The sequence below is a fragment of the Falco punctatus genome, assembly GCF_963210335.1.
Source record: "Falco punctatus genome assembly, chromosome: 4".
Taxonomy (NCBI): domain Eukaryota; kingdom Metazoa; phylum Chordata; class Aves; order Falconiformes; family Falconidae; genus Falco; species Falco punctatus.
Window position 1 is genome coordinate 39,248,304 of NC_137583.1, and position 20,727 is coordinate 39,269,030.

At 55.8% G+C, this 20,727-nt stretch overlaps 3 protein-coding genes across 7 annotated transcripts; 2 read left to right on the forward strand and 1 right to left on the reverse strand.

Annotated features, from left to right (window-relative positions):
* Positions 1 to 884: 884 nt before the first annotated feature.
* Positions 885 to 9,450, reverse strand: INTS15 (integrator complex subunit 15). The gene is made up of 6 exons (XM_080384668.1): positions 9,124 to 9,450; positions 7,905 to 8,126; positions 6,432 to 6,597; positions 4,024 to 4,551; positions 2,277 to 2,316; positions 885 to 1,682 (listed from the first exon to the last, which is right to left on the reverse strand). Exons 1-6 carry the CDS (start codon positions 9,313 to 9,315, stop codon positions 1,475 to 1,477), a joined length of 1,356 nt encoding a protein of 451 aa, XP_080240794.1. The 5' UTR covers positions 9,316 to 9,450; the 3' UTR covers positions 885 to 1,474.
* A 135-nt stretch (positions 9,451 to 9,585) lies between these two features.
* Positions 9,586 to 15,266, forward strand: LOC308062751 (deoxyribonuclease-1-like). Of its 5 annotated transcripts, XM_080384667.1 has the most exons (8): positions 9,586 to 12,156; positions 12,766 to 12,854; positions 13,022 to 13,105; positions 13,246 to 13,361; positions 14,145 to 14,257; positions 14,566 to 14,723; positions 14,799 to 14,895; positions 15,132 to 15,266. In XM_080384667.1, the coding sequence occupies exons 1-8, from the start codon at positions 12,013 to 12,015 to the stop codon at positions 15,183 to 15,185; spliced, it is 855 nt and encodes a 284-aa protein (XP_080240793.1). In that variant the 5' UTR covers positions 9,586 to 12,012; the 3' UTR covers positions 15,186 to 15,266. The 5 variants fall into 5 exon arrangements, with proteins under 5 accessions (XP_080240793.1, XP_080240791.1, XP_080240790.1 ...); XM_080384665.1 differs by lacking the exons at positions 9,586 to 12,156; positions 15,132 to 15,266 and having other exon boundaries at positions 12,556 to 12,854; positions 13,246 to 14,257; positions 14,799 to 14,998; XM_080384664.1 differs by lacking the exon at positions 9,586 to 12,156 and having other exon boundaries at positions 12,556 to 14,257.
* Positions 15,267 to 17,058: 1,792 nt separating this feature from the next.
* LOC308062757 (deoxyribonuclease-1-like 2) lies at positions 17,059 to 20,720 on the forward strand. Its single transcript, XM_080384675.1, has 7 exons — positions 17,059 to 17,224; positions 17,572 to 17,660; positions 18,668 to 18,751; positions 18,866 to 18,966; positions 19,041 to 19,153; positions 19,404 to 19,558; positions 19,683 to 20,720. The coding sequence occupies exons 1-7, from the start codon at positions 17,078 to 17,080 to the stop codon at positions 19,822 to 19,824; spliced, it is 831 nt and encodes a 276-aa protein (XP_080240801.1). The 5' UTR covers positions 17,059 to 17,077; the 3' UTR covers positions 19,825 to 20,720.
* Positions 20,721 to 20,727: the final 7 nt, after the last annotated feature.

Consider the following 20,727-nt stretch of genomic DNA (forward strand, 5'->3'; position numbering starts at 1 on the left):
AAGGGGGGTGTTTAAATTAGCGCTGCATCCTTGAGCACGAACGCTGGGGATACTGGATGTAGGCTTGGTCACGGCCCCGCGTCACCTCCCCGCGGGTCCCCTCAGTCCTACCGGGCCACCAGGCAACCCGTCAAGTCACCGGGACTCCCATGCTATTAATGACTCTGATCCTGAAACTGGAAGCTTTCAAGGGTTTTTCCTTGCCCTTGAAGCTCTACAAAGTGAGATGAAATAGGATATCTCAGTTGGAAGGGACCTACAACAATCACCTAGCCCAACTGCCTGACCCTTGAAGGGCTGGCCCAAAGTTAAAACCATATTCTTATAATTCCCTTTCCAGAGAAGGGCAGACATTTCACAGCAGATTTTCTTGGCTTCCACTTGTCTGGTTTTTGCAGCCTGTGGGGAACCAGGTTACCCCAGCCACCACATCTTCTCCAACGAGGACAATAGCAGCTGAGGTTGAGGTCATTGTAACTGTCACTGCCATGTAGGAAGGGCCCTCCCTCCTTTCTTGTTTCCTCACTCAGCAGAATGGGCTCAGAGAATCACAGCACGTAAGAGATGGCGTGTTCTGCTGCAGTGCCAACAGCAGCGAGTTCTGCTGCCCTTCCCAGGACACTTCCACACCCACCCATGCCTCGCTCCAAGCTGGCCAGCCCCCCACAGCCAGCCTTTGGCAGGTATTCCAGCTAGCATTAACAAAACACCCCAGATCTCACCCCAAAGTGTTGCGAATCATTGATAGAGGCATGTAAAGAGGGCATTTCCCCAGCCTGGAGGACGATGGGTCACGGCAGCCACAACGGGGTTTTGTCACCTCCCTAGCACAGGCCTAACAAGTTGAACTTTCTAATTGCTGTTTGAGAGAGAAAGTAGCAGAATTATTTTATGCTTCTTAAACTGTTTCCTTTAATAGGAAGTGCTGCTTTACTCTACCTTGTGCTTCTGAAACAAACATTTGTGTTCCAAAAATATACAGTGTACACATACTCTGTAGCTATAGATACAAACATTTACAAAGAAACAAGCAGGCTAGAGCAGACTAGCTTGAAAAAAATCTCACGCCTTTTTCTTTCTGGCCCTCCTAGAACAAGACTAGCTGGTCTCAGCACGCCGTAAACAGATCAGGGCTGCTGAAAAACACATGGTTGAGAAACATCATACCCTTGGTGATTATATAAAACAATGTGGACCAAAAACATTTCCACACGCTGCAGAGATTTGGAGTTTCTGTTGCTTCTCTCTTCCCACCCCCTCCTTTTGTCCCTACGATCTGCCTTTGTATCTGCATCCCACATCCGCATCGACTGCAGCCTACCCGTCTGTCTTCACTGCCGAAGGGCTGATCCCTCACGCAGGCATTGCTCAGCTTTACACCAAAGAGGAAAATGTGGTTCCCGAGTCATTTGGTTTCATCTGCAAGGCTTCCTCAAACTAAGGGAAACTGGGTACACTCTACAGTCTTAGCATTTTAGCGAATAGGTCGGTATGGGAATGTCATTCCTGGTATAAATGTTTGTACGGGGTGAGCAGGGAGCGCCGGGTGAGCCGGGAGCGCAGGGTGCGCAGCGTGCGCAGGGTAGCCCAGAGGAGGAGTATGGATATGAGGATAAAATCCTGGTGGCAGAGCACCGTGGGTCGGTTGCTGTACTGGACCTGAAATCACCAGCTGGAGCAGGCTGTGGAGAGAAATACAGACAGGCATGAGGATTATTTAGAGAAGGCTTTTGTCACGGCTCTCCCCAGCCCACAAGGGCCTGGCTCTAAGGACAATTCACAAGCAACACAGACTACCACTGGGAGGCAAAAGGACAGCAATTCAATTCTGCTCTTTACAGCTTCCAGAAGACTTTTTTTTATATATATATAAATCTAAACTTGGTTGCCCTTTGCAAAAAGGCAAGAAGCAAAGTGCAGTTAAGGTTAGGGTCAGGTAAAACACACGAGGAATTGGGGATGGGAAAACTCTGGGTCAGGTTCTATGCTGTAATTTCATTTTCCCTTTCTGTGCATTTGTTCTAACACAGGATGGGCAAAATTATCTCTATGGTAGGAGTCACTGAAATCTCCCTCAGTCAAGAGTCCAGCTTGCAAGGGAAGAAGTAGCCAGCACTGCCTACCACCTTTATCCTTGTGCTGAACTGTGTATGAATAAAGGCTGACTTCCAGAAAGTAAACATAAATTTTTAAAGCAAGTTTTGTCTCAACAGCCCTCAAGTGCGTGTCTTGGAATATGCATCAAAACCAACAACGGCTGTAGAAATGTCTCTTACTTGTTATGCGGTAGTCTGGAGCACACAGTTCTCAAGTCATCTGAAAGAGGACAGAAGACATAACAGTAAGTGTAAAACAGAAGTTAGAGCAATTTTTCTTTCCACTTTCCTTGCTAGAAAGGTCAGATTACCGGAAAAGCTCCAGCCATCAACAGATCCAGAATCCCATTCTCAGGCCAAAAACTTCCTTAGGAGAGAAAATGTTTCCCCATCTCACCAGTCATTACCTCAGCTTTCTACCTACATGCCTTATTGTATCTGACATTTAACCAACGCTGCCGTATGGGAAACGGAGCTTCATTTCAAGGCACACCAAGCCTTAGGACAGAATTTGCAACTCCAATATACTAACAAGTAGTAACTAAAACACAGGAAATACAAGGTGTGACTGCCCACTGAGCATGGCATTTATAGTGAGAAAGACATCAGGTCAAAGCAAGGCAAATCTTACTCAATAGCTGGTTTGTATTGGTTTGGGTGTTTTTTAAACAGTGCTAGTGCAAAGAAAGGGTTGGTTGGTTTTTGTTGGTTTTTTTTTTTTTTTTTTGCTGAGGTCTATCAACTAGAAATTGCACCTTTTTTTTTTTACCATCTCCAAACTTCTTCTAAATCAGAATAGCTAGAACCAAGGTATTTAACAACATAACCTGTCACTAGAGCCCTTTCAAAAATAGCTTGAGATAAAACTCCTGCCTTTGTAAATAAACACACTCAAAAACCACTGAAATAACTCGTACTTCAGCAGCTACTTATACTCAAATCACCTTCCACTTCCACATTAAGAGCAAGCATGCAAAATGGACGAGGTAAACAGCTAAGAAAAAAGTGCAGCTAATATAAGCCATCTACTCAAAAACCCACTATTCTCCTTGTTCTCATTACACCCAGAGCTACTCCCTGAAAGAACACTGAGATTTGACCAGCAGCACTGGTTCAGCCAGGGCAAAAGCCTCAGGCAGAGGCCACTGCCTGCAGCTGGGGTCTGCACTAACTGTCCTTCCTGGCTGTTTGGGGCGCTTTAAGCCTTCTAGTCACACTAAAAATCACCTGTTTTCAAGAGAATGCGTCAAGAACACAGTCTGTCTGTCTGACCCTACGCTGAGTTGAGGCACTTCCCTTTTTTATCACTGCAAGTCTTTCAGAAACAGCTGGGTTTGGAGACAGGAAAGAGACAAAAGCCACATGAGCAGGTTTCTTTACTAAGTTTAACTCAAATCGTACATGCTGTAATGGGGTCTCATTACAGGAGAGCTGAAGGCCCAGAAGTTCCAAAGAAGAGTTTTTCTTTGCTTTTCAAATTCCTTGTCTAGCATACCCACCCCATGGGTTTATCTGCTTCATGGACTCTCCTCCAGCAGGCAAACTCAGAGAAATCAAACTGAAGCACAATTAAACAGTGCTTCTTAAATAGCTACAAGCAATTCTGAGGGTGTCAAATTTGTCCTCATGCCAGACAACCAGATATAACCCCCTGCTGCAGGCCGCAACGTCGAAGATCAGTTCTTCTGCTCTGCAAAACAACATGCCAGTTGCCTGCATCAGTGACCTTCCCTTTCTTATTCACCATCCAGTTATTTTTCCTGAACTATTTCCTGCACTGTCGCTTCCTAAAAGTGGCAAACTACTACTTCTGCTGTGAACATGTTCACCTTTACTCCCTCACCCCAACACTCCCTCTTACAAATTCTGCACACTGAAGGAAAATAATCCCATGACAGGGTCTGTGCCAGCCCCACCGACAACTTACCTCTAGTGCAGAGGAGTGCTCCTGATGCCATGGCCACTTGCAAAGCCTGAGCTAGTCTGTCTAGAGCCAGTTCAATCTCTTTGGATGCATTGAGAGGATTGAGTTCATCAGAGAGTCTGTTAATTTCCTCAACAAGTGGAACCACGTGGTCAAAGGGTACTAGCCCCAGGCGCCCATAAAGGTTCTTCTCTGTTAAATGCCCCTGAAGCATCATAAGAACCTGCAGGACACTTAGATGCAGTTTTGAATACAGCTGGTGGCAATCTCTGTCTTCTCCTGAAGTCGAGTCCTTGGCAATTTTGCTGGGAGGATGTCCATTTGAGAGGGAGGCTTTCTTCTTCCTTTTGTAAGCCAAGGGGGCCTTCACACACCAACGGATCAGTCCAGTCAGTGGGGTGAGCTCCAAAAACCCTATTGGCAGGTTGGCTGCAATAGGGGTGTTTAGGAAGGTGATGAGGATTAGGCGGGGGTCTTCAAAGATCCAGGAAACAATCAGCTCGAGCAGATCCGAAGGAGGGATGAGGTCATCTGAAGATAGGAAAGTTATTGTTGGGTAAGCAGAGTCTTGCACTGAAGCACAGTTGGTTTTTTTAATGAATCTTTCACACACACCCTTCCTGCACTGTCATAATTACAGTTTCAGAACCTCCCCAACTCTGCTGGTTTTTTTTCAAGACACGAAAGGTAGATGCTTGTTTGTCCCAGGGAAGACACAACCATGTTCCTGTCAACTTCATCTTCTCCACCTATTCTGAAGACACCACCAAATGCCAGCATTTACTCCCTTCCCCAACAAAGCTTCTTCTGCCATTTTCTTCTCTCCCACCCATCATCTGCTCACCTTTTCCCTAAACTCAGTCCCTCTCTTTATCCCTTGCCACACAAAGTACAATGGGCAAGGGAACTGGAAAAACTTGTTGGCACCTTGTTCTCTTTACTCCAATAATTCAACTCATTTTCTTTAAGACTTACCTAAACAAGCATGTCTCGTGGAAAAACAATGCAACAACACAATCACATGACAGGTAAAGGATTATAAGATTATGTAAAACTTTAAATAGGAAGGGAAAGGTGGTCATCAACTGCAGCTTGTCTACAGACAAAAGAAACATTGACTTCAGAGTAATCACGCATCACCCCACCACAGGGGCGGGCTACGGGATTGAGCTATGTACTTTCGTTGAGAGTTGTGTACAGTGTCAACAAAGGGCTCAGCACAGAACTATCCACTCAGGTCTCTGTACTTGAAATGACTTCTAGGACAAATCATCTGGACTACAGAAATACCAGTGTGCAATGGATACAGAACCGGTATTTTCCAGTTTTTAGCTTTTCTGGTACCTCTGAGTATCACAGATACTGCTGTGTGTGTGATCAACTCCTGCCCTCAGGACATGGTGGAGACTGCCCAGTTACAGATCACACTTTGAGGAGCAAGTTTCCTTTTCTTGTGTCACCAGTAACATCCCCAATAGTTTTTTAAAAAATTTCTTAGCTTACTTCTTATAACTCATGTTATTTCCTTTCTGACATGTCTTTTAATTAGTTGGGTGAATTCCAAGTGGTTGCACAAAACGTATCTAAAATACTGAGGAAGAATATGCTACAAGCTCTACCAAATACTTTTTTAAAAATGAAGTCTAAATCTGCACCTCTTCCTCACTAATGCCAAGCTGCTTATCTGGAGACCACGCAAAACCCTTCCTTTATCAATAACAAACAGTACTGGCTTTTTTGGATTATATGTGATGTTGGTATTTAGTGTATGGTTGTTCTCTAGTCTACCACAAGCTCTCCTTCTCTCTCGCTGAGTAAAGGTAAACCCATCTTTTAGACACCCGCAAGTTTCTAGTGTCTGAGCAACAGCCACCTGAGACAGGTCGTATCACTAGCTGGTCAACTTACAGTTACCGAGTGCATTGGAAGTATGCTATTGATTGCGTTTCTCATCGCTGCCCAACAGAAATCCTGCTCCAGCTTGCAAACATTCAGAATTTGAGTTTCTACCCTTTTTTGGAAGGAACCGGATCAACAGACAGCCCTGAGTCTACCTGTTGGGTAGGTGACACACAATAGGGAGGTCCAGCTGCCCAGCTGAGGTGGATCAGCTAGAGCTTCTCAATCAAGAACGTCCCCATGTCCGTTGCCTTCTGTGGAGGGCACTGTGCTTTGTGTCAGGTGTTACCTGGCTGCTTCTCCAGCAAAGACTCTCCCTTCACCCACTGAGCGGTTATTTTTATTCTCACCCCAGTGGCAGACAACAGCCACACCCCTGAGCTGCTTCTGGCAATAATTACATGGTAACAAGCATCTTCAGAATTTCAGCAGTTAATTCAATTGTAACAGTTCATTTACGTTGCATTATACTGCCCCTCTTACTTTGAGAGACACAGCTTGGAAACCCTTACCTGAAGAGAGGTCGTAGAGAGCTGTGACGGATGTAATGAACTGGCAGCAGAAGCGAGGACTGGCACTGAATATCTGCTTCAGCGTCTGGATGGACCCTGGCACCAAGTTGCAGTAGTCATCGACCAAGGCTTGGGCTAGCCTCACGCAGTACACTGCAGGGGTGCGCTGCAGGGGTGCGGGACGGCACACAAGGAAAAGTGCATTAAACCACTTCTAAAGTCACACAAAGTTCTACAGAGCTGACTAAAGTCTGCATTGCCTGAACACTGTACGTCCCCACATCACCCAGCTACTTTGCTGTTTCAACGTTTATGTTTCCACTTTCCCAAAATTAGTATGCTTTCTCTCCCTCTCTCTCTTTCTCTGCGTATCAAAGATCCTCTCAGGCACAAATAAAATTACTATTTTGCAATATTAAAATAGATGGTGAAATTTCGTGTTTACAATAACTGTAGTTTAACACCTATTACATCAACATTTTTACTTAGATGGAAATTTTTTTACTACTTCAGCAACATAGTTCTGTAGTTCTAACTAGTTCAGTACCAGAACAACCAGTTCAGCAACCTCTCAGTTATGCTTGACATTTTTATCACAGAAAAATTTCAGTCCAATCCTCATGTCACTTAAGAGCTGCAATCTGCAAAAAACTACACCTTCCCTCTGCTGTCCAGGTTGCATCCCCTCCTCCCCTGCCAAGGCTCACCAGGTGGGAAAAGAAGGACCCCACAGAAACGGTACTGGTCTGCCTTCTCCCACCCTCCCCTCCCAGCACAGCCTTTCTGCTCCTCCCCTTCCTTAAAGTAGGTGAATTTTGCACATCTCAAGAAGGCAGCAGGAACAAAAATGCACTTCCCAAGATCTGCAGTGGGGAATCTCTATGGGAAAGGGGGAGACATAGGAGATTCCCCACATAACAGCATTCACGGAAGATATACACAGGTATTTTGTGCCCAGATCGCTAGAGAGGTCTGCCTCTTCTGCCATATACAAACTTGTACATGAGACACACTTTATTTCCCAAACTCCAGAGTCGGCTTCTTTGGGCCAGGTGACCATGGTTTTACTCCCCGTGTTGGTCAAACCCTCCACTGACCCCTTTTACCATGCAGGGGTGGAGGGGGGTGGGGTGGAAGGGGAGGTAGGAAGGGAAAAATCAATAAAACTTTCACTGACAGTAAAAAAAACCCCGATTTTTCTTCTGCCAGTGCAGAACATAAATAAGCTCTCCCTTATGCTGGAACAAAGCAGTGGACAGGAGCAGTGGACAGGAGCACAGACGTGGGGTGAATGCACCTGCAGGAGCTAGCTGTTCTATCAGCTTAAACTGCCATGAAGGAGCAGCTGACTGCAACCGGTTGCCACCAACCGTTAAGTGACACTCTGTCCCAGTTCACTCGTACCCATGGCGGCACACTCCCTCACTCCTTCCCCCCTTCCCCAAGACTTCCCTGCCTGCACAGAAGCTGTACCTGGAGCCAGAAGGCAGCACACTCCAGAACAGGAACCCTGCACACAGCCACTGCCATGGAAACCAGCTTTCCTAGTAAAGCCATCCTGCTGTCATCTGCTTTGTTTCCTTGAGGGCTGAAGAGAGATGAGAAAATGATCTGCCGGACTGAATCCTTGGTTTGCTCTTGAAAATAATTGCACATAATTTCAAGGAGCTGAAGTTCCTGAAGTGAATTCAATCTCTGAAAGAAAACAAAAGCAAAGCTGCAAAATATACTGGGGATCTTGAAGAACCAAGAGCCACTTTGGTGAAAAGAGAAGAACAGTAAAGGCTGAGAGTTTCCTCAGGTGTTACAAAGTCAATCTTTACGCACAGCACATATATTCAAGCTTCCTGAACCACTACTGCATTTACCTAGTTACACTGAAAAGCTCTAAGTTGTATTTGAACACCTGGATACCCAAGACTGGTGCTCACTGCCCACTAGGGCCCTGGCCCATGCACCCTGACATCCACCAGCAGCTGTAGTTTCCGCTCACTGCTCTCTGGGATGGCCCCATCCCAGCTCCATCCCACACCCAGACATCTAAAACCCCTGGCACGGCCCAGCCACAGCACTGCGAGGCTGCGGGCAGTCCCCAGGGGCCTCAAGGCCCGCCACACCTCCTCAGAGCCCTGTCTGGGCTCCCAGAGTCCTGGCTAGTCCATCTGTGTCTTGCTAGCCAACCCTCTCCCTGCCAAACAAACCCTCAGTCACCAGCACCCCAGGGGCCCCATCCTGTTCTCTTGGGGGCTCAGCCCCCAGCAGCAGCCCCCCAGGGACGTCATTCTGTCCTTTCGGGGCCTCAGCCTCCAGAAGCAGCCCCCCAGGGACCACATTCTGTTCTTCTAAGGCCTCAGCCTCCAGCAGCAGCTCCCATCCCAGGGACCCCATCCTGTCCTCTTGGGGGCTCAGTGCCAGCAGCAGCCCCCGCCCCAGGGACCTCATTCTGTTCTCCTAAGGCCTCAGGCTCCAACAACAGCCTCTCCCGGGATCCCGTCCCGAGTCCTGGGGCCTCGGCCTGCACAGCCACTCCCTGGGGCAGCGCCCGGGCTCCCGGGGCGCTGCCTGGGCCTCACGCCGCCACCCCCAGGCCCTGCCCTCCCTCCCCCGGGCATCGGCCGCCACCCGCCCCCGGGGACGCTGTCCGGGACGCCGCCGGGCCTCGCCCCCCCGCCACCCCGCGGTCGGGGCTCACCTTGGGCGGAGCTCCGCGCTCCTTGGGCACCTGGAAGAGGAATTCCTCCAGGAGCTCGGCAGGGCCCTTGTCGACCAGGGGCAACGGGGCGCTCTGCAGCTGGCTGCTGAAGTAGATATCCAGGTGGTACAGCACCTCCTTGGCGGCGCTCAGCGCGTCCCGCCGCAGCAGCGAGTGCCGAATGTCGCTCATGGTTCCAATCCCACCGGAAAGCGACCCCCCACCGCTGCCCAGCCCGCCACCCCTCGGTCCGGTCCGGTCCGGCCCGGCCCCGCTCGGCGCGGCGCGGCCTCACAGCGGCGAAAGCGCAGACGGGCGGCCGCTACGGCACCGCGCTGCGGACAAAAAGGGTCGGCCCGCGGCCGCCGCCCGCAGCGCCCCCTGCCGGCCCGTCTGCAGCGGCGGGGAGGGGGGCTGAGCCCGGGGTGGGGCAGGGGAGGATGGTCCCCGGTCCTGAGGGGGTCCCGGCCCTGAGAGGCTGGTCCTGGGGCTGACCCGGGGGGTCTTGGCCTGGGGACAATCTAACCATGAGGGGGTACTTGGCCTGGGGAAGGCCTGGCCCTGGGGGTCTCGGTTCAGGGAAGGCCTGGCTGCAGAGGACTCTTGGCCAGAGGAAGGCCTGGCCCTGGGGCTGGCCTGTGGGTGTCTTGCCCCGAGGTGGGGCCTGGCCCTTGGGGGGGTTGGCCTGAAGGGGGACTGGCCATGGGGGTTCTCGGGGCGCTGGCCTGGCCTGGGAATCCGCAGCCCCCTGGGGGTGTCTCGGCCCAGCCCTGGTCCCGCTGTGGGCAGTGGAGTGCAGGCCCTGGCCGTGCTCTGTGGGGCGCTTGGCCCCGGCGGGGCTGGCAGGGCCCCCCAGCCCCTAAGGATCAGTGCACACTGCCGGGTCCTGGCATAGCGGTGTCCCCTCCTGGGAAGTGTGGCAGCTGCCTTTGGAGGCCGGGGAGTGCTGGGACACCAGCCAAGGCTACTGGGGCAGGGCTGGGATCAGCAGTGGGAGCATGCAGGGTGGGGAGCTGGCACCCCTGGGACCGCTGGGGACAGGGCCTGCCCCGAGTGACCTCCTGGGGAGGGTCTGGGGACAAGGGACCTCAGCAGGGACCTGTTGTTTTTCAGGACTTCCAGCTCAGCTCCACACCCAAAGACCAGAGCTGGTGGGGCTGCACCAGGATGCACCGGCTGCCCAGAGCCCCCAGCACTGGGCTCCCACTGGCCCCAGCATACTTGGTAGACACTGGCTTATTGGAAATGTGGAGTTCCGGATGGGAATGGCTGGTGTTGGTGAAATAAATGCTTTTTAAGAGAAATTGTAGCTGGTGATGAGTGAGAGCTGCCTGTGCCCCAGCGCTGGGGAGCTGCTGTTCCCCATGTGCAGTCTCGGGGATTCACTTGTACCTTACAGATCTCTTCTCAGTGTTTTTGTTGATTCAGGCACATCTGCCACCTTACCTGAGGCGGGAGGTATTGGCACTGTTGAAAGCGTTGTTTTTTTCACTGAGTGGACCTTTATTTCCGTGAAAAATGCCATATGGAGCCTGTGGCCTTGCATGTTCTTTGGCTGAGGGACCACTTGGCAAGGTGAGCGTGTCCCTCCCCATAAATGCAGGTGCAGCTCCTTCCCCTTCCAGAGACCTTGGACGACACCAAAGGTACGTCCCGCTCCCCTCTCCTCCCACACCCCATGAGCTCCCCACTCCAGCGTCGCTTCCTGCAGCTCGGCTTAGTTTTGCCACGATGCTCTGCGGGAGCTGAGCCTGGGCACAGCTCACAAGCATCACCCGGGATGGACACAGCCCTCTATAGGTGCCTCTGCCAGGGAGGCCGCGGAGGCTGCTGTGCTCCCCGGGAGTGGGGAGGATCTGTGGGGCTTTGGGAAATTTTTGACGTGACCAAATTGTATCATTGCTAAATCGTGACGCTACCAAATCACTGCGTTACCAACCGGAGGGACTGTGGTGTTGCAGATGGTAGCGTTTGCAGCCGTAGCAAGGATGCCAGTGGGGAAAGGCGAGGATTTAAGTAGAGCAGCTGCCCCAGTGAAAAAGCACATCTGGGGGCAGCGAGCCCTTCCTGGGTTCGGGCTTCAGGTGTGCCCGAAGCTGGGGTGTTTGCTGGTCCTCTCAGCCCATCGGGTCGGGGCTCCTGGTGGGGCTGGGTGCTCGGGGCACCTGGGCTTGGGCAGGGCTTGGATCCCATCTGCTGGTGAAATATTACCCCAGGGAGCTGAGTGCCATGGGAAATACTTCTCAAATACCTTTTCCCATACGTGGGAGCTGCTGTGCTGCCTCGGCGAGGGTCTGGGAGACTCCAGCCTGGGTGAGGATGGGGCAGGGCAGTTTGGGGGGCGGCGATACCCCAGGTGAGGATGCTCCAGGCAGGGAAGGAGGTGAGGAGGGGTGTTGGGGGGTGTGAGTATGGATCCACCCCTTGGTCTGTCCCAGCACGGCTGCTGTAGGGTCTTTTGGGTCTCTGGCACAGACCCAGGGAGGAGTGGGAGAAGCACAAGCCAAGGGACCTTGGTGCCCTCAGCCACTGCCACCCATCCCAGGCCAGGAGAGGTGTCCAGGCTGAGGGCGGTGAACGAGGAAGTGACTGCTCTGCGTCACCAGGAAATGGCATTTGCTCCTTTGGCAGCGAATTATTTGCTCCAGCCTCATAGGTGGTCTGGCCTCCCTCCAGGAGGGACAGGCAGGATGTGCCCCATGTGAGGCACGAGCCAGATGGCTGGATAGGAGTGCACCATTCCTGGGTCCTAGTGGTTCTCTGGAAAACAGATGCCTCCCAGTGAAACCAGTATGGCCAGTGGGAATACCCTGGTCACCCCCATCATCTGTGCCAAATCCCACTCCCAGCCACAAGGGCTGAGCCCATCCCTGCCCCTCTGCAGACAGGATGGCGGCCTCAAAGCTGGTGCTGCCACTGCTGGTTGCAGTACTGCTGCACGTGGCCACCACACTGAAGATCGGTGCCTTCAACATCAAGACGTTTGGGGACAGCAAGATGTCCAACCAGACTATTGCAAATATCATCGTCTCTGTGAGTGTGTGGGGGTCTCTGGTCTCCAGGATGCAGCTGGCTTGGGGCAGTGGGACACCAGATTTCTGCAGGCATCCATCTGTCCAAGTGTCCATGCACCCACCTATCAATCCACCTGTCCACACCCCTGGCACCCATCCACCCAACCATCTGTCCATCCATCTATGCTTGCATTGGTACGTGCCTCCATGCATGCGTGCATGCATCCATCCCTGCCTCCATCCATCTGTCCAAGCCTCCATCCATCCACCCACCTGCTCTTCCCCCATCACCATCTCCAACCTCAGGCCATCTCCACTATTTTTGGTCCCCAACCAAAGATGGATGATGGCTGGTGCTGCCCAGGTTCCTCACTCAGAGCAGCCTGCGAGGGAGGAGCTGCTGGGGTGGTAGACAGATGGGTGTTAGAGGGCACAGTGCTGCTCCAAGGCTTTTCCAAGCCAGAGGACACCAGCAGAGGAGCTGCCTCTCTGGCTCTGGGGTCCCCACTGCTCTCCCACTGCCAGGCCGGGAGCCTTCACAGCCCAGGCACCCACAGGTGCCCCCATGAGCAGCTCCCTGCTGGGGTGAGCAGCTCTGAGCTTGGCCCCCCACCCCACCCCCTCCCAGATCCTGTCGGAGTATGACATCATCGTGGTGCAGGAGCTCCGGGATGCCGACTTGAGCTCCGTGAAGAAGCTCATGGACCAGCTCAACAGGTGACCTCGATGGCACAGGGCAGGGAGTGCCTGCAAACGCAATGCTGGGACAGATTCCAGCCAGCATCTCGCCATGCCAGGCCACCTCTGGCTTGGCCAGAGAGAGCCTGACGGGTGCTGGGGGGCACCGGGAACCTCCTCTCACCCTCTCTCCATCTCACTTCCAGCACATCCCTGCACCCATACAACTTTTTGGCCAGCATCCCCCTGGGTCGGACCAGCTACAAGGAGCAGTACCTTTACATCTACAGGTAAGGGATGCCACCAGGGTCCAGCAGCCCCCATGTCACCCACTGTCCTCCCCAGCCACCGCCAAAGGGCCGTGGGTACCTCTGGGGGCCCTGGCTGCAGCAGGAGCGGTGCCAGCGGCTGCCCTGCTCCCCTCCCTCAGGTCGGACATGGTCTCTGTGCTGGGAAGCTACTACTATGACGACGGCTGTGAGCCCTGTGGGACCGATACCTTCAGCAGGGAGCCCTTCATCGTGAAGTTCTCCTCACCCACCACACGTGAGCAGAGCAGGCGTTGGGGGCTGCCTGGAGCTGGCACAGGGCTGAGCCTGGAGCTGTGCCTGCCGGGAGGGGAGGTTGCACTCTGGAGCCCAACTCAGGGGCTCCACCAGGGTCCTCCACTGCTGTGGGGCCCTCTCCCACCCATGGGTGCCCAGGGGCCCTGGGTACCTATGGCCAGCATGGCCAGCACTGCCGGCTGTTTTCCACCATGTGCCATCTCCCACCATGTGTTCTCTCCAGCTGCGTGCCATCTCATGTCTCCAGCTGTTTCCAATCAGGTCCCACATCCCATCACCTGCTGCCTCCCATCTTGTGCCATATCCTACCATCTGCTTCCTCCAGTTGGGTGTCATCTCCCATCATGTACCATCTGCCTTCATGTGCCACATCCCAACACTTGCCACCTCCCATCATATGCCATGTCCCATCATGTCCCACTTCCCACCCTGTGCCATCACCTCCACCTCCCAAGACCCTCCTCAGGTCACACACACTCTCCCACCTGTCTCCCACCCCCATCTCCTTGCCAAAACCATGATGGTTTGGAAAAACTGATGGGAAACAAGCAGCAAATCCCAAACCACACATGGAGGGATGCAGCTCCTGCTGGAAATCCCAGCCTGAAGGATGGGCAGACCCCAAAAAGCCAACACACCCTTTCCCTTCAGCAGCTTTTCCCAGCCAGTAGCTGGGGCTTGGCCTGGGGTGGTCCCCCAGGGTTCCCGCTCCCTTCCTGGGTGCTGCGGCTGAGCCGGTGGATGACAGCCGCCTATCTGGCAGGGGTTGAGGAGTTTGTGATAGTGCCCCTGCATGCCAAGCCCAGCCACGCACCGGAGGAGATCGATGCGCTCTATGAGGTCTACACCAACGTTGTCAACAAGTGGGCAACTAACGTAAGCGGCGGTGGGGAGCTCGGCCCCTTCCCAGGGTAGCCGGGTGGTCTGTGGTATGGCCACCACACATCCCGGTGGCCCTCCCGGGGTGGACATGTCCCACAGGAGACCTCTCATACCCACCGGACCAGGTGCCACCCCAGCAATGTCTGGGTAGGGAGCTGCTGGGTGGCTCCATTGCCATTCCTGGGGGCTTGTCCCCCCATGCTGGGGAGCCCCAGGGGAGGTTCTGCTGCCCCTTAAGATTTTAGGGAGCCTTTGCTGCTCTGTACGGTCTGTGGGCAGGGACACAGCATGCTGCCCCACAGAACATCCTCCTCCTGGGTGACTTCAACGCTGACTGCTCCTACGTGACCAGCGCCGAGTGGCCGTCCATCCGCCTGCGCTCCCTTGACGCCTGCGAGTGGCTCATCCCCGACAGCGCCGACACCACCGTCGCCGACACCACTGACTGTGCCTATGACCGGTGGGTGCCATGCCGGGGGGGTGGGGGCTGGCACGGGGGGCACTGGGGGTGCTAACACCCACAGTGCACCGGCAGCATTGTCGCCTGTGGCACCGCGCTGCGCCAAGACATCGAGCCCGGCTCCGCCACTGTCAACAACTTTCAGAAGACTTTCCACCTCCAGAGGAAGGATGTGAGTGAGGGGCTGGGGCACGTGAGCCCGCCGGGAGCATGGGTGGGCTCCCTGTTCCCCTGGGTGCACCTGGGGGTGGCCTGAACCCAGCCCCCACACTGATTCAAGCCCCCAGACCCAGTTATTTTGGGGTATGCTCTAAATTTTGGGGCTGGAGCGGAGCACTGGGGTCCCATGACAGTGACGGCAGGTCTGGACAAACTTCAGCCACCTCTCTGCTTCCCCCCCACACCCAGGCTTTGGCTGTCAGCGACCATTTCCCAGTGGAGGTGATCCTGAAAGCCCGCTGAGCCCATCCCAGCACCGGTGGCTACCAGGACACCCTGGCACGCACCGGCGTCCCTCCTGGGAACCCACGTGCCACCAGTGCCAGCCAAGCTGCCCACCGAATCTGCTCTTTGGGGTCTTGTGGGAGTGGGATGCTCTCTGCTTTCATTAAAAAATTAGCCTTTTCCAGCCCTCCCAGCTCTGGAGGAAGGGTCCCCTCTGTGCCCCCCTAGCAGCACCCTGTGCCCAAGCCCCCCGTCCCCCTGCCAGGGAAGCCCCACTGGGGCTGAAGCCAGGGAGGTCCCCAAGGTCCCCTCCTGCCATCAGGAGACCTCGACCCACCAGGCAGCAGGTGCTGCTCCCCGCTGACCCCAATAAAAGCAGGGCAGCAGGACGGGCTGGGGGGCTCTGGGCAGGACTCAGCCCCCTAGCCGGCATGCAGGATGATTTTCTGCCAGCTCGCAGGGCCGCATCCTGCCGGAGCACGCCTGGCTGTGGGGCGGCTGACAGGGTGCTGACGGTGAGGGCGGGGGGAGGTGCAGGACATGACTCAGTTCCCAGTGGGGTTTGGTGCCTCCCAGGGGGGTTTCGGTGCCGGCACAGCACCGAGGGACACCGAACTCATCCCGTGACAGGGTGTGCGGATGCAAAACCTGGTGGCACACGCAAGAGCCTGTCAAGCCCCAGCATGAGCAGCTGTCACCTCCCTGCCTGCCCCGTGGCTGGCACCCCAGCAGGGCACCCCTGCAGCAGGGGTGACACCGTGTGCTGGTGCTGGGGACACTGGCTCCGCTGGGGTGTCTTTAGGTCACTAGTGGGGCTGCGTGAGGTGACAACAAGGGTTGCTGTCGGTCACTAGTGGGGCTGCATTAGGTGACAACAGGGGCTGCTTTGGGTCACCGGTGGGGCTGTGTTAGGTGACAACGGGGGCTGCTTTGGGTCACTGGTGGGGCTGTTCTGGGTGACCACCGGGGTTGCTGCAGGGGTTTGCAGCCACCCCCTCTTGCCGAGCCTGGCGGTGCTCAGCCTGCCTGACCCAGCCACCCCACCATTTCCTTCACTCCCCTTTAATTACACGGTCTGAATCACTCACGTTAAGGCTATCGCCCTTTGCCACCTGCCTGGCCCCTGTGCCACGTGTTGTGACCCAAGGGACCACCCCAGCTGCAGCACCCCGAGTCCCACGCGCCCACCCGGCCCTGCTGGGGTGCTCCAGCACCACCGCACCTCCCCGGCCACCCCTCGCAGCATCGGCACAGGGTGGCTATGCTGGCCCCACCCTGCTGCCCCGTGGGGGTTTGGTTTCCCAACGTGGGAAGGAGCCCAGAGCCGTGCCAAAACCCCCACGGGGGTGTCCGACTCATCCTGCTTTGCCGGCACCTCCACTGGGAATAAAGCCGCCCGTCCTGCTGCCGGGAGGGCAGAGGTGCTGCGCACTCAGCAAGGTAAGGATGGATCTGCACTCAGCATCTTCAGCTGTGAACAGGGAGGGACTGGGATGGGCTGAGATGAGCTGGGATGAGGAGTCACTCCCTTATCCTGACAGCGGGGGCTGTGATCAGATCTGCAGATGTGGAGCAGCTCTCGGGGTGCCGGCGGCAGTGGCTGGGGCTGGTGGGCGATGGAGACATCCTGGCAGGGAGCGGAGCTGGACGATCCCAGGGGTGGCAGTGGCACTGCTGGGCGAACTCACCGCAGCGGGACTGGGTTTAGCTTCCCCTGGGACTGGTGAGCCGGCAGACAGCCTGTGCCAGCTCCATGGGCTGCTCCAGGCAGTGCCCACCACGGCACACCGTTGCACACCAGGACTTAGGAAGGACCTACACGGTTGGTTTTTTTCACTATCCTCAAATCCAGTTTTCCAAGTTTGGCTTTCATTGCTGCATCCCTACGGCTCAGCATCCCTCCCGGCAGGATGGGGACCATGGTGCTGGTACTGTCCCTGCTAGCTGTGGCTCTCCTGTGCCCAGCCACCGCCACACTGCGTGTTGGTGCCTTCAACATCCAGGCATTCGGTGACACCAAGATGTCCAACAAGGAAGTGGCGGGCATCATCGTCAGCGTGAGTGCAGCTGGTGCCACACAGGGACAGGCTGTGTGCTGGGGCAGACCCAAAATGTGTCTGTGTTCCTGTGCCAGGGGCACGTGGGGACATGGCCATGGATGGGATGGTGTCCCAGTGCTGAGGATGCCCTGGGTGGATGAAGTCTTGGTGGGGACCGAGGTGGGGTGTCAGGCACACCCTGTGGTCCCTCTGAGCCCTCTGTGGGGACACCTGCCCCAGCACCGAGGGACATGTGGGTCCCCATGGTGCTGCACCCAGCACCATGTCAGGGTGGCCAGCTGGGAGATGGGTGGGAGACAGTGGCAGGCTCTGTCTCACCATTGCCATCCCTCTCGGCCTTGCAGATCCTGCGCCGCTACGATGTGGTGCTGGTGCAGGAGGTGCGCGACTCCGACCTCAGCGCTGTCACCGAGCTCATGGAGCAGCTCAACAGGTATGAGCGGGGCTGGAGCCGGGAGCGCCTGGGCGGAGCAGGGAAAAAGCCAAGCTGCCAAAGCAATAAAAGGCAAAAAAAAAAAGTCGTCTGTCAGCAGAGTGTTTGTTTTTGGAAAGGGGAGTAGGGGAAAAGTGCTGGGGATGAAGCTTTGAGCAGGCACTGAAAAAGCCACCAGGACTAATCTGGGGAGAGGAAGGGGGATACAAGTGGCACAAACCCCCTCTGAAAGCTGCCATCCCATGGGAGCACACAGGGTGGAAAGGAGCTACAGCTCTGGCAAGCTCTGTCTCCAAAATATAACAGGGCTGGGCAGAGGTGAGATGGGGGATGAAGGGGGCCCCCAGCACCCCAAGACCCTACAAGTGACAGGGGCCCCCAGGATGGACCCAGTGGCAGGTGATGCTCTGAAGCAAGCGGCTTGGGTCCCCCAGGAGGAAAAGTGGCTGCTGGGGTGGGTAAAATGGGGCACCGCAGGTTGGCAGCCCCCCACCAGCTGGGTGCTGACCTTGTTTTGGGGGAGGGTACAGGCAGAGGCTGCTGCTGCCTTGTTGAAAGGCAGTGAGTGCTCCTGAGCAGGTATGCCCAGCCCCTGTCCTTGCCCCTTTGGTGTCCCCTCCAGCAAGGTCACAAAGCACCAAGGCAGGCAGGGTGACGCCAGGCTCCGCTGAGCCCTGGGCTGCTCATTAACCTAATTTAGCTTTGCTGCAAATGAAGGTGAGGAGCATCCCTGCAGAGAAAGGGGTGTCAGGAGCTGACCTGCGTCCTGCCGTGCCCAAGGAGCCACCCCAGGGTGGTGGGGACAGCAGGGTGGCTCAGAGCCACTACACCCCATGTTACCCCACATTGGGACACGGTGGCTCATTGGGAGGGGACAGCAGAGCAGAAACGACTGGTGCCAACTCCACAGCTGCCCAGCCCCTGGTCATGCTGAGGCCACCGCAGGACAGTGCCAGTCGTGTCACTGGTGCCAGCCAAGTCACTATCCTGCCTTTGCATCTCCGCAGCATGTCCACGTCACCATATGACTATGAGATCAGTGGCCCCCTGGGACGGGAAAACTACAAGGAGATGTACCTCTTCATCTACAGGTAATGGGGCTGGGCACGCTGCTGCCTGTCCGGCAGCACTGCGGGGCCACTGGCACCACGGAGGGGACACAAGGGCTGTGCCAAGCCCCAGTCACAATCCCTTTGGTCTCACAGGACAGATGTCATATCTGTGGTGGACACCTACCAATATGAGGACCCCCAGGATGTCTTCAGCCGGGAGCCATTCATCCTGAGGGTCTCAGCACCACACACCAGTAAGCAGGGGGACTAGTGGACCTGAATGGTGGCATGGGGTGGCCACAGAGCTGACATCTCTCTCCCCTGGCAGAGGTGGGGGAGTTTGTGCTGGTGCCGCTGCACTCAGCCCCGCACAATGCTGTCGCCGAGATTGATGCGCTTTACGATGTCTACCTGGCCATCATCAGCAAGTGGGGGACCGACGTGAGTGTCACCAACACTGGGGTAGTACCTAGGGTGGGCGCTGAGCCCCGGGGACTATTCAGCCCAGGCTGTGTCCCTGCTCCAAGGCTATCAGGGCTGGTGCAAGGGTACTGGGATGGGGACCCTACTCCTGCCCTGCCCCCTGCCACGGACCAGGTGCCCCAGCACCCTGGGCTGACCCTCATGGGAGAAGGTGTTGGGGACAGCCCTGTTTCCCAGCCACCATGAACCCCCCATCTCCCTGCTGCAGAACATCATGTTCCTGGGGGACTTCAATGCTGACTGCGCCTACATCCAGCCAAGTGACTGGTCAGCCATCCGCCTGCGCACCAGCGACATCTTCAAGTGGCTGCTCCCTGACGGCACCGACACCACCGTGGGGAAGTCAGACTGCGCCTATGACAGGTGAGCACCACGATGGCACCGCTGTCCCCCTCCCCGGCACCCCAGACCCCCCTGCCCATCCCACACCACCAGCGGCTGAGTGCAGGGGCCGGAGCAGGACCCACCGCCTGTGTCTCCCTGGCAGGATCGTGGTGTGTGGCACTAAGCTGAAGAGAAGCATCGTGCCAAATTCAGCTGCTGTCTACAACTTCCAGCGCGCTTTCCAGCTGGACCAGGAGGAGGTGAGTCGGGCTCGCAAACGCAGGGCACAAACGCACCAAAGCTGAGCAGCGCTGGCTGCAGGGCTGCTGGCATCTCTTCGGGATTTGGCAACGCGGCACAGCCATAGAGCTGCCAAAATTTTAAGTATCAGCTCAAAGATGGGGTTGAAGCAGCTCTGGCAGCAGACCAAGCTGGCTCCAGCTTCAGCACACGTGCCCCTGCCCAGCACCTGCCTGCTGGGATGCCAGCACTGCTCCTGCGTAAGGCATGTGCCTCCAGGGACACGGCAGCCTGCAGCCAGCTAACAGGGAGCTCGGGGTGACAGGCGACCCAGGTGGATTTGGGGTCACTGCCTGTCCCTGTGGGGAAAAGATGAGATGCGCGGGGGGTTTTGTGGCCTTTAATGGGCAGGATGGCAGGGCCTGGGGCAATCCAAGCCAACCTGCAACTGCCCATAGCTGGCACAGAGCTCCCAAGTGAGACACGGGGGTCTCAGAGGGCAGGCACCCCCCTGACAGCACCTGCCCCAGGCCATGCCTGGGCATCTCTCCATGAGAAGTGCCAAAACTGGTGCCTTGTGTGTTGAGTGTCTTGGGGTCGGGGACATTGTGTCCCCCTCCAACCCGCAGAAAGTTCTGGCAGGGCCATCACAGCCACCCTGCTGGCTCCACCAGCACAGCGAGGGGCTCTCCAAAGCCCTGTGTCACACCTCCCTGCCTCTCGCCCTCCTCCAGGCTCTGGCAGTCAGTGACCACTACCCAGTTGAGGTGAAGCTGATGGCTTGAGCTCCTCCTACGGCCACCAACCACGATCCAGCTCCAGCTCCCACCACCAACCCCCGTGAAGGCACTCCCTGCAGCCCCTTCCATGAGCCCTGTGCGTGGGCTGCTCTGGGTCCCGGTCCGGAGAAGGGTCACAGCCAGCCATGCCCAGACCCCCCAGCCCATGCGGCTCACAGCAGAGCTCCC